The sequence below is a fragment of the Dendrobium catenatum genome, unplaced genomic scaffold, assembly GCF_001605985.2.
Source record: "Dendrobium catenatum unplaced genomic scaffold, ASM160598v2 fragScaff_scaffold_535, whole genome shotgun sequence".
Classification (NCBI taxonomy): Eukaryota; Viridiplantae; Streptophyta; class Magnoliopsida; order Asparagales; family Orchidaceae; genus Dendrobium; species Dendrobium catenatum.
The window spans coordinates 211,613-224,780 of NW_021318997.1; the positions used below are offsets into that span (position 1 = coordinate 211,613).

Consider the following 13,168-nt stretch of genomic DNA (forward strand, 5'->3'; position numbering starts at 1 on the left):
TCCTTTTGTTGTGGATATTTGGGTGGGGGTTCAACCGTGCCTCTAATGCTGCTTTTTCATCCCCTTTTGGTTGGTTGTAGTGGGCGGCTGAGCATGGTTGTTGACGTCCTTTTCATTCCTATTTAAAGTGGAGTTTTGGGCTGTTGTTGGATATTTTTGGACGTGAAAAAAAAAAGTAAAACCTGAGGGTTTCTTCTCTAGCTTGAGAGCTATTTCTTCACTTCTTGTTTCTTCTTCTAAGTCTTATAACCCCTTTCTTCTCTCCACAAGTTTCCACCTTATTGTATCCTCTTCTAAAAATCAGAGTGGTGTTGGTTGGTAAGTTTTGTTGGGATTTGCCGGAGGAGCTGTGGCAGACGTTGGATTGGATCAAAGTAGCTGTGGTGGACCACTGGTTTGCATGTCCTTGAGCATTATATTTACCAAATTTATCGTTACATGTGAGGTGACTACTAGTTGGTTGTTCTAAGGGTAATTTCTTTTAATTTTCTTTATTCTTATAAAACAATTTCAGTTTACTTAATGTTATTTGGGATTTGCTTACTAAAAATTTTGGATCGAGTTGTGCTCTACTTTCTTTTATGTTCTCTATTGGGCTTTTAATTTACTAGTTCCCATCAAACTGTTATTCTCTCAGTACCAAAAAATATTACACCCCAATGAACACAATCTTTTTCATATATATATATATATATATTTCAAGTGACAGAAAAATTCAACCGACAAGGTAAGACAATGTTTCTCCATAAACAAACCAAATGCCTGACCCAGTCCTAACATTGATTTAGAAGTATGATATTGATTCTGATGATGATCTTAACATGCCTATTATTGTTTTGAGAAAAATTCCAATTACCCAATCAATCATCAAATCACTTATGACAAATTATCTCCTAAGTTTTATGCTTTTAATAAAAATCTTTTTTGGTTTAAGAATTTCTAATACTATTCAAGATGTTTTAAAATTTTCAAAATTAAGGAATATGGTTCATAAAAAAATTTGGAGACTTGAAGGAAATCATACTTAGAAGCTATCAAATCTGCCCAACCAGAAGAAAGTCATCAAACACAAATAGAAGTGTTTAATAAAAGTTTGCGAATGTTATTAAACCTCAAAGAACTAGTCCGAGGCTAGCAAAGAGGTGGTGAATTGTTAATTTAAAAAAATTTGAAAAAAAAAAAGAAAATCTTTTTATAACTTTTTTCAATATTTGAAAATAGACAATTTTTATCACTTGATGTGGAAGCGAATTAATTTCACAATAACAAGAAAATTAGAGTTTTCAACCATACAATTAATCACAAAAAAAATAAAGTACATAAACTAATAAGAACAAACACACCAGAATTTATAGTGGTTCAATCCAACCTAACCTAAATCTACTCCTCAGAACCCTATGTTCCAGGTATTGCACTAAAACTAATGTCTCTTATTTTGCGCCCACAGCAAAACGAAGAAGCCCTTAAAAAATCTCTTCCACCAACCTGATGCTGCAGAGGACCTTATTAATCATTGGATGCAAAACTGAAAATATGCCAATGATTTATTTAAACTCATCAATCAATCCCATATTAGACTTGATACTAGTTTTCCTATGAGTGTTGTTAATCATTTTATGAGTAACTCCATAAAAGAACATCTTGATAATATTATAGGACACTGAGGCATCTTAAAAAGACACCTCAAATAGGACCATTCTTCAGAATCTTCGCTAATTTGATTGGGTAGAATCGAAAATTTATCATACATCCACATATAGTTATTGCTCCTTTACGTGGGAAAATTTAGTAACAAGAGAGGCAAGAACGAACTGTTGTTACTCAAAGTGATGCTGAGGAAGAATTCTAAGATATGGCCCATAGAATTTGTGAGGTATATACGTATATGCCGTCTCGAATATTTAAAAGGTCCCACAAAAGAACCAAAGATAATGATAGGTGACAATCAAGGTGCTATTAGCTTTGCTAAGAATCATGTCCACCATGATAGGACTAAGCAGATCAAAATTAATAAATACTGTATAAAAGAGAAAATTGAACAATGAATAATCAAAATTAGTTTCACTCGAACATAATAACAAACAGATGGCCTTCTTACTAAAGCTCTTACTTAATTGCAATATAACAAACTTATTTCCAAGAGTGATCAATATATAGTCCCAGTTTCACAAAAAGTGTAGAAATTATGAAAATAGCACACTAAATTTGGCATTCAATTCTATTGTTCCACCTTGACAATCCATAGCTTATGCACCTCTAGCATCATCATCCTGGCAATCCACTACTATTTCATCTTCTATATAAAATCTATCAATCGCTATTTCCTTATGCAAAATAAAATTTTAAATACTGAAATGGTTGTAATTACTTAAGTTAATTATATTACTATTTTTTATATTAATGGATTATATCTTTACTGTAAATATTATATCTCCTCTAACCATTAAAATAAGAAAAACTATATTATTCTTCTTTCATAATTCTCAATATTATTAACTAATATTATTTAAATATAAAGTGATACACAGTTGGCAGATTTAAATATCATAAATCTATTATAAACAAGATTAGGAATATAGAAGAAGATATACCTTCCAAGTTGAGACTCGGACATTTAAAATACATAAGTGCTTAAAACGGATATAAGAGTGAAGGAAAGCTTTTGACCTCAGTATAAAATGAAGCCTAAGGTTCAAAGTGCAAAATATAAGCTTCATCATTTTATTTTTTTTCACATGTAAAAATATTAAATATATTACGCTATGTTGCACCGTTACACCTATTTATGAAGGCGTGTTGTATATAATACGTGTCAGACACGGATACGCATCCGATACGGCAGCAATACATGTCGGATACAGCTTTGCCATATCCAATTAAAATATTATTTAATTTCGAAAGAGCACGGATACGCGTGTCCGTTAAAAAATGAAAAAAAAAAATCCAGAAGAAAGACACGTTGTATTTACTTCCGCGATTGCGAACGAGGTTCTCTCATTTCTGAACCCGCGAGACAAGGCGTTAGGGCTCCTTCATTTTTACGACCGGCAAGCATGCCTTCGCAGCTGCATGCGAGTTTCGTCTTGCGGCTGACGCCTAGCAGGCAAGACGATGGCATATGTGAGACGAGGCAAGGCAATACACAAGATGAGTGTTCGTTTGCGCGAGGCGTTCGTTTAGGCGAGACAAACATCCGTTTGTTAGGTTTTGTTCTCTAAATTTTAACAAGAACAGCATTTGAATCCATCCGTACTTGATTTGGCCTAGCTTCATACACTTTTGATGTAGATGCAATCTCTTTGAGCCATTTACATTGATGTTAGTTTACTAGAAAATAGGATATTTGATTTTTTTCTTAATTTTTATGTATGATTTATAAATTATAATGCCGTGTCCCATACCCATATCATGTATTTTTAAGATTTGATGTGTCCCGTATTCGTGTCTTGTTGTATCTGTGTCGTCGTATCCGAATCAGTGCAACATAGATATTATAACATAAATCAAGGAAATATTAAATGCAATAATGTTTCATATTAAACAAAATACAAGTTTGTAACCATTTTAACTAATCTCCTTAATATTTATTTAGCTTGAAATAGTATTATTATAATAAACATATTTAATGGAGTTGCCATAATATGAATTTTAAGTTATATAAAGAATACATGATGTCAAGTTAAAACAAGACCATCAAATTATAGCTATGGTTCAATATTTAAATAAAGGACACTAATAAAAATAGATGTTGCCCCTAGATGAATAGGAAGGAGAATAGGGTAAAAAATCAAAATGAAGAGCAACAAATAGAAGTCAATGCGCATGCTTGTTGAGAAAGTAAAGTATAGATAGGATGAGATGAAAGACAAGATATTACAAAATATGACATCAAAATGACATTAAATTTGTCTTATAACTTCAGAAAGGAGATCTTGGGATGGATGAGAAGTGATAATTTTTTTTCTTTTTGACTATTTTATTTTCCACCCATTCCTTTAGAATAGCATAAAACATTAAACTAGACCATCAAAATATAAGAGAAGCATAAGCATAAGCTTTCCATGCTTTAGAGCACATCATTAGTGCATGCTTCAGATACGGAAGCTTATGCTTCATACCACAAACAGTTTGAAGTTCACTATTTAAAGCATTTTGCTCTGCTTTAAAGTAACCATTAAATCATGTTTTTTAAAGACTACAACAACAACAACATCAAGCATTTGTCCCACTACATGGGTTCGGCTACATGAATCCTTTTTCTCCATTGTGTCCTGTTAAAAGTCAACTTCTTGTTCAAATCTAATAAAGAAATATCATTTCTAATATTTTTTAACAAAGTCTTTTTTGGTCTACTTCTACCTTTCTTAACATAAGTCAAATCTAATACCTCTACTTTCCTAACCGGGTCATCGGAAGGCCATCATTTTATGTGACCAAACCATCTAAGGCGATTCTCTCTAATCTTTATCTTCCACTAGAGCTACTCCAACCTTTTCACTTATATGTTCATTTCGTATCCTATCTCTAAGGGTAAAGCCACTCATCCACCTGAGCATCCTCATCTCTGCAACACTTAACTTAGTATTATGCTTCTTTTTTAATGGCCAACATTCGGCACTATAAAGCATTGCAGATCTCACCACCATCTTATAGAATTTTCCCTTAAGTTTGAGGGGGACTTTTCTATCACACAACAAGCCCGAAGCATTCCTCCATTTCAACCATCCAACTTGAATTCTACTGATAATATCCCCATCTATTTCACCATCACTCTGAACAATACATCAAAGATATTGAAAATGTGTTCTCTTATTAATGACTTAATCGCCCAAAGTCACAATCCCCTCACCAGGTCTACTACTACTAAAATTACACTCCATATATTCAATTTTAGATCTACTCAAGCGAAAACCTTTTGACTCTAAGGTTGACCTCCATAATTCAAGTTTACCTTCAACTCTCTATCTAGTCATATCAACAAGAAGAATATCATCAGCAAAAAACATACACCTGCAAATGCTTTTTAAAGACTAGTGATAAAATAATATCATCAAAATTTAAAGGTAAATGTTAAAAAAAGTGCAATTATGAAAGCAATGCAGTATGAGTTTTGAGTGCTAGGTATTAAGGAATTCATTCATAATCAACTTGTGCATAATATGAATAAGAATGTAAAGGTGTACATTTAGAAAAAAATTATGAAAGATAAGTTAAGCTATGATTGTGATCGAGGGTTGATAAGAGTAAAATCTACTAAAGATAAAGTTGTGAAAGCAGGCTAAAATTGTTTGGGGAATGTAAACAAAGGCAGAAAATATACCAATAAGACATGTAGATAAAATTACAAATATTAGGAAGAAGAAAGGTTGACTAAAGGTAACATGAATTGAAATTATGCAAAAAGGATTGTAAGGTTTAACATTTCAAGAAAGACTCAAAAGGACAATGAGGATTCACTAAAGCCAACCCCAAATAGTTAGGAAAATACTAATGATGATGACAACGATTAAATTGCTAATACTTCTCATTATGCCAAACTGGAGTAAGTCTAAATAAAGCAAATCAGATGATATGGCACACTTCAAATTTTGGTTCCAGGTTATCCAATGCTGCAAATATAAAATTAGATGAAGGATGAACCTAAAGAAGAAATTTTTTCTGATACAAATGAAGGTGCTAGCATTCAATTTCGCAGCATCCAAAAGAAAATGAACCTGTTAAAGAGTGAAAAAAAATGTAAAAATGCACAACTACAGACAATAATAAAAGCCTACAACAACCAACAAAAACCACGCGTACTATTTCTAATTTAGGAAAAGGAGGCGGACACCATATTTTGTGTGAAAATTCTCATCGAAGCTAAATGTTGTGAATAGTCTAATAAAACAATAGATCATTACAATCTTATGGAAGCTTAAAAACAGATACGTCAATTCTTATTTGCTCACAGTGAATAAGAAGATGGCTGATTCAATCCAACTAACACAAATAAAGAGGCTTTGTTCTAAGGTGAAAACAACCTTATGTATGTCGATGCAGGGTCTGAAGTGGACAGCACATTGGATGGAATATGGAATTCCTGCGATACAGTTGCAAATTAGCTGAAACAATGCATTGAAATGGGGATAAGGAAGAAACACGAGAAAACAATGGAAATATTACCCAGATTTTTGTTCCTTGTAAAAACTGGAGATATCCTCCATATTCCTGTGCGTTGGATGGATGCTAGATTCATGATCATAGCAACCCTGATACCTGAATGCATGCTAGCAGCCGTTATTATTAGAGAATTCTACAAACAACAAAAACCATAATTTCTCTTCAAATTTATATGTTTCTTTCAGACCAGCCAGAAACAGGAAGTGAAAAGAATCAATGACTGGAGGCAATATTCAGTTATAGAATACTAGTGCAAAAAATTTAGGGTATTTTGGTAGTTGGTTACAGAGTGCATGCAATTTATAAATGCTGTGAAAGGAACCCAAATTAAATGCAATAAACATGCATTTTGAGTTTGGGACCATAAAAAAGGGCATGCCAAATGCAAAAGACTTCATCAATTTAAGTTAGAGTTTCATACTTTAATGCATGCCTAAAATGGAGGTTGTTTTCAAAATTCAAATAAGTGGAAACGGAAATTTTTAAAATGACTCCTTGTTTTCTATTTCAATTCAATAAAAATGACTCAATATACTGAAGTAATAATGAGTACCCCTAATTTTCATATCCTTCCAAAAATGGAAGTAAAGATAATATAGCAAAACTAAATTTTTTTTCTAAATGACATTAACAATGAAGAAAATGATAATAATCTGGTTGCTCTGCAATTAAATCAACATGTCGCTAAGCTGGTACATGTCAAACATACAGGATAGACTGCAAGTGCCGCACAGGATAGGTCTATGTCCCTGTAGGATGTCACCTTGGACACGCCAACAAAACGCCAACCCATCCCCTGCCCAATGTGGCACTGCCCCGCCACTTACAACATTGGAGCCAACAAATTTTGTTTAAACAAAATTCATCCACCAGGCTCCAATGATCTGGACAATGTATAATCAACTCCTCCTCAGTCGCATCCAACTAAAACAACTATGCATAGTTTTGCCTAGGCATGATGCAACCCAAGCATAGCTGCTTGAATTGGTACAACCTAGGCAAAAAAATCTAGACTGGGTGGGCAGCAAGGCATGGCTGCATTGATTAGACTCAAGTATGACTATCCAAACCGAGTGCAACCAAGATATGATTGAACGATGAAGCATAGTCAGTTTTTTAACGTTCATTGCTTTAACCAATGTTAACAAAAAATTTTTGGACAACAAAACTAAATGGTCATCTCAATCTTCTAGTTAAAAGTAAAATAGCACAAGAGTTTAACCAAGCAGTGTAATACAATTTCAGAGTTGTAAACAACAAAGAGACAATAATTTATTCAAACAGCAACATCAGATTTAACTAAAGCAACTTTTGAGCTCTGCTTTCCCTACATTAACTCCATAACTAGCTTTACCAACAGCAACAGTCAACCCAAATGAAGCCTAAGTTGACTATTTAAAATTACTTAGCCCATGTTTTCCTAGAAATTGTTCTATGGGTACCTTACTAGTATTCTTCTACAATGATAGACCAATAAATGCATGGTAAACCATGGACTATCACCTCACCCAGGCATTTTTGCAACCAAACACCCAAGATCAAGATCACAGATAGACATGCCAGCAAAGCTAGCACAGAGCAGCAACTGCAGTGAGGTTCAATGCCATAGAAGAAGAGCTCAAGCATTGCTCGTTTGTGTAAACTAGACTGGACCAGTAGCACATCACAATTATGGAAGAATAACCATTCATTTCATACTCTGTAAAGTAGGAATGATACTGATTTTTATAAAGCAGAGTGATAGCAAAGACTAACAGAAATATAAGACATAAATGGTTGTGATTAATAGAGTGGTTTTAGCTGAGTGAGAGATTAGTTAAAGACAATGTAACCGTATTTTGTGGCAGCTATTGAGTTTCAATTATCTTGCTTTGTGTTTGTAATTTTATCACCACCCCACAAGGTGATTAGGTTTCATAGAGTTATCAACTTATATTACAAGATGGGAGTGACTGCTGTAAGGGGGCCTAGTGAAGATATAAACCAGCCAATCTTGAGAGGCGAAGTGGTGAGAAATGTTGCCTACTTGGATTTGATTTAGTCATTAATGAAATGAAAATCTATTTCTTTATGTTTAGTTCTTGCATACAAAACAAAACTATTTGTTAGGGCAAGTGCGAATATGTCATTGTGGTGTAGGGGAATGGCTGAGATTATTGAGACTTTTATGTTCTCAAGTAATCAACATAAGCAGATGAGATCAATAGTGATCGTAGCAAGCACTCTGTATTTAGCATTAGTGCACAATAAGGCCGTCATGGATTATTTTTTGACACACTATGAGATTGGAGCTGAGCCCATTAATGCACAGATGCCAATAGTGGACTTGTGTACCTGGAAATGCTGGCCCAATCTGAGTAAAAGTAAGCTTATAGCTGGAGTGACCTATGGTGAATCAGAAGATGTGCTAGTCCCTTTTATGTATCAACATAGGCCTTTAAGTGGCTGAAAATGAAGGGTGAGCAAGTGATGCATGCATTGTCAAGGGAAATTTACTGTAATGGATAAGTCTAATCGAGTTGGTGTGTGTACTGTAAGGAGCCTACCAGATGTCAGACAATGTGGGATTGGTGTATTTCAAGTTGGGGATATTAAGGAAGCGTGCTTTGGTGGCGGTGGGATTTTGAAGTGGTTTGCAAACTATCATGTTAGCATGATCTAAGATCTTAGGGAATATTTCTCTTTATTAAGATGAATGTTGTATAATTGAGAAATTGTTTAAATGCCATGAAGTAGGAGTGTTGCTCAAATTGCATGTGAATTTGTGTTGGAGGTTACCGTGAAGAACTGAGGTGAGCAAGCGATGCATGCATAGTTCATGAAGGGACATCCAACTAGGTGATTTGCTAGCTAAGGCAGAGGATCACCATGAGTAAGATGCAAACTATTGATGATTTGCTGATGAGAATGAACATCTTGTAGTAGTTAGTTCCATGTTCATCTTTATATCCTCATGAAACTAATTGGTCTTTGCATTTGGCAATGGTATCGTCGGATTTGTATTTAGTTTTGAATGTTCATTTGTTGTCGAGGATGCATCGAGTAGGAGATGATGAGACTAGAGTCGATGTGACTCTCTACCATTTCTCATCATTAGCAATTGTGGTATAGTAGGTAGGGTCATCCAAGGATTGAATAGAGTGACATTGACCAAGAATGAGTTTGCGTTTGAGATTCTACATCTTGAATTAGATTTGATCAGATGAGTAGAGATGATGAGATGGTGGATTTGTTGGGGAGCTTGAACGGTTGGTGATGATATAGGTGGAGTGCATATTGGTGAGCCAGTTTGATGAGTGTCTATGGGGAAGGATGTCAAGCTTGAGGTGGAAGGAGGCAAGTTTTGTGGTGTGGGTATGCCAGACGCTACAACTAGAGTGAGTGGTGTTGGTGTAGGAGGTGCTTAAAAGGATCCATCTCACAAACCCTAAGTTTGAAGAATATCATACACTCCAACAAAGAGATTAGAAAGCATCACGATTAAATTTCTATGTGGTAAGAGGAAGAATATACACAATCTACCCTTTTCATAAGGAATCAGTCGTCCCTTTATATCATAAGCTACGGATTTTAAAATGAATAAGGGAAGCAATAAGTATATATCCAAACACGAAAATACTATATGTATAATGGTGGCATTCAAACAATTATATATCTGTGAAGAATTTAAACTAAAAGAAAGCCGCAATATTCTGCTCAATCAATCTATTAATGAAAGAATATATTTATGAGAAATGGGATTTAAGATTTCCAACCTCAATGATTGAGCATATCCATCAACTATCGAAGCAGAAGAGGACTAAACAATGCCTAAGGTTGAGGGCTTCCTGTTACTTTAAACCCTCGTTAAGATCGTCATGTGATTTTTTTTTTCTTTTTTGAATCCCTCTAACGAATTTATTTAACTTAATCAAGCTAACAAAATGCCTAAAAACCTTCTTTCCTTCTCTATGGCCCTTTCTTGTAGAGGAGAAAATGAAAGTGAACATATATAACAATGAAATATCAATGTTAGAGGTGAGAACTTGAAATACTTTCAACTTTGTCTAAATGAAAAAACACAACAAGGTTGATCTTACCTCTTACACAGGTTACTTGCCCTTCTCCGATTTCTGCCCTTTCTCAGTCGACGCTCTCACTTTCTTGATTCCGTCTCAGCCAGGAAGGAACGAGCAGCCCAGGTCTCCCGCAACTCCAAGAAGACGTAGTCTATTTGGTCAAATCGCACACGAAAACTCTCCCTCGCTCTCGTGCTCCCTTGTTTTTTTTGGGAAATTGCTCCCTTGTTTCAGCCAGCAACGGACGAATGGCCCGGCTGTTTCCCCCTCTCTCGATTCTGTCATTTCACCGATAAATTATTCTGTTCAGTCGCTTTTTAAAAAGACCGTAAAAGCAGGCAAATATTTAATTATTAACTTATTTTTACTATTTTTTCCGATGTGTTTTTATAAATGCTCAATAAAATTATAACAAATATTTAATTACTTAGTAAATATAAAATATTTACTATTTTTTATAGTTTTTTTTGTAAAAGTGCAACAAAAGAACAATAAAATCATGAGAAAAATTATTTGGGATGGAGTCCGAACTTAGCTCTCTGTTTGTATCACGTGGTTGAATTTCATTTTTTGTTTTGTCTTATTAGTCTGATCCAATTCCTAGTTTTAATTTTTTGAAAAAAGGTTTAGGATTGACACTCCATTCGAAAAAAATTGTAAAAGCTCTCAAACCTAAATATTTAGAATTTTTGCTGAACTTTTCATACCTGTTGAGAAAAAAATGAGGAACAATCGAGGACGATTGAAGAGAACATTTCATTATTCGTGGAGATGGCAAGCTCACAAGACGTGGAGGCTGAAAGGAGGTATGCAGACATCCAAGAAGCATAAGTTAATTTTGTTGGAGATGTTGAGGCTGAAAGGAAGTATGCAGGCGTGTAGGAAAGCCAAAGTTAATTTAGTAGGAGTTGCTGCAAGTTTCAACTTTTCAGTAAATTTCAAATTCATCACAAGTTATTATAAGGATTTTCTAATTTTTTATAATTTTTATATGGGCTACACTATGTAGATAGAAGACACATGCTAAAATAAAGCACAGTACTGGAGCTGGGCTTTACTGGTCAGAAAAAGTGCATCAAACCTCATTACAAGCACAATAAATACGCAATGATATACGGTAAAAACACAGTGAAAAGCAATAAAAATTACATATTTACTATGCTTTTAGTTGCTGTGTGGATAAAGTTGGGCGCATTCACTGTGATTTTACTGAGCTTTCATTGCACTTTTACTACACTTTCACTATACTTTTGCAACATTTTTATTACACTTTCAATATGCTTTTATTGTTCTTTCACTGTCCCTTTTACTTTGTATTAATAAGGTGTGTATAAGGATGAGAAAGGGGCATACGAGGTTTGCTACAGTTATGCCCATAATGCCTGCTTTAGTGTTTGGGTATACCTCTTAAATTCTCTAATTTGATTATGCAATTGTGCTAAATCAAAGATATTTTATTTTAATAAAAGGAAGAAGAATCGATAAGATAGAAGCATAAAATGGATTGAGGTAGGGGTTCCCTTTGTCTCCTTATCTATTTATAATATGTTCTAAATATCTAATGCTTTTCATCAAAAAGGAGAGAATATGGGTATTAAAATTGCTCCCAAGGGTGAACCTATTTCCCATCTCCTATATACGGATGATGTGCTAAATTTGCTGACGCCACTTCAAAATCGATGAAGAGAGTTAATTATTTTGTTGTTGCATACTGTTCCTAGATATGGAAAAGAATTAAGAAGTGTAAATCTATGGGGATTTTTGTAAGTCTATAGCTGGTTGGAGGAAGAAGAATCTAACTTCTCTATGGGGGTATAATTTGGTCAAGGAAATTACTTATTTAGGTGTGAAGATAATTGAGAAGATTAGTAGCCTCTAATTTTCAATGCATATTGGCTCATGCAATACATAGATGTTTGGTTGAAAAATTGACTTTGAAAAGAAGGTTTTGAAAAGTTAATTTTCTTTGGGAGAATTTAATTTCTATAATTTCAGTTTTAAAATTTAATACATCATTATGACTAATATATCACCTTGGGAGGCAAAGATATCATTCCCTAATGAGTTCAGATAATGAAACTGAAAGTTTCATCCTAATTATGATTGTCAAATTTGAGGATATGACTCTGAAGAGTTAAAATGATGCTCTATCAAATATCTAACTATCATAATATGAATAAAACATCATTATTTTAATATTTAAAGTCACTAAGAAAACTGATATGCTTATTAAGGGAAGAGAATATTGTTGAGATAGTTGCTACTTAGTTTTGCATATTTGATATTCTTGCAACTTGTATATTTTTGATAATTCCAAATATTATTGATTTGATAATTATTTCTCCTAACATATTTTGGAAGAATTGTTTTGCTCTTGTGTGTATTAACATTTCAGGGAAATCATACTACGGATTGTTGAAGAGTTCAAATCAAGATTAGTTTAAAGTTTATTATAATTGATGTTTATATTTTCTATTTTATTGAGTCTAAGAGAGTGTGATTATAATTGAGTAACTGAGCACACACACACCTGGGGAGAGTTTAAAATTCATATTTGAAAGTTCGTTAGGGATGTTAGGCCCTCTTGAACTTAGTCCCAAAACTAATTAAAAGAGAGAGGTGATTTGGAAAACTTTAAAACCAAAGATAAAACTCCAACCAAAATCACCACAAACAAAGTGCGGAAATTAAAACACGGAAGCAGTAAAAAGAAAGAACACACCAGATTTATAGTGGTTCGGTCAAACCTTGACCTAAGTCCACTCCTTAGAGGCACCCTCCAAGTATTGCACTAAAATAAGTGTCTCTCCTTTAGCCCCCACAGCTAGGCGGAGAGCCCTTAAAAAATCACTTCCACCTTCCCCGGTGCGGCGGAGTCGCCGGGTCCTTTGACACCAAAGAGATCTTCTTCTTTGGTGAATTTACCTCGAGACAAGCCTTGAATCCGACGG

The 13,168-nt window shown here is 34.2% G+C and overlaps 1 protein-coding gene across 2 annotated transcripts in view; it reads right to left on the bottom strand.

The window, feature by feature from the left end:
* The window catches only part of LOC110093437 (1-(5-phosphoribosyl)-5-[(5-phosphoribosylamino)methylideneamino] imidazole-4-carboxamide isomerase, chloroplastic), an 89,837-nt gene extending 79,367 nt beyond the window's left edge, over positions 1-10,470 (bottom strand). Inside the window, exons 1-3 of one of the 2 annotated variants that reach the window (XM_028694649.1) lie at positions 10,239-10,467; positions 6,163-6,255; positions 6,021-6,079 (exon numbers count right to left, since the gene is read on the bottom strand). In XM_028694649.1, the coding sequence (XP_028550482.1) occupies positions 6,021-6,079; positions 6,163-6,241 (138 nt within the window). In that variant the 5' untranslated portion in view covers positions 6,242-6,255; positions 10,239-10,467. Of the gene's footprint in view, positions 1-6,020; positions 6,080-6,162; positions 6,256-10,238 lie in introns of both variants that reach the window. The other variant, XM_028694650.1, reaches the window with a different exon arrangement.
* Between the last annotated feature and the right edge of the window lie 2,698 nt (positions 10,471-13,168).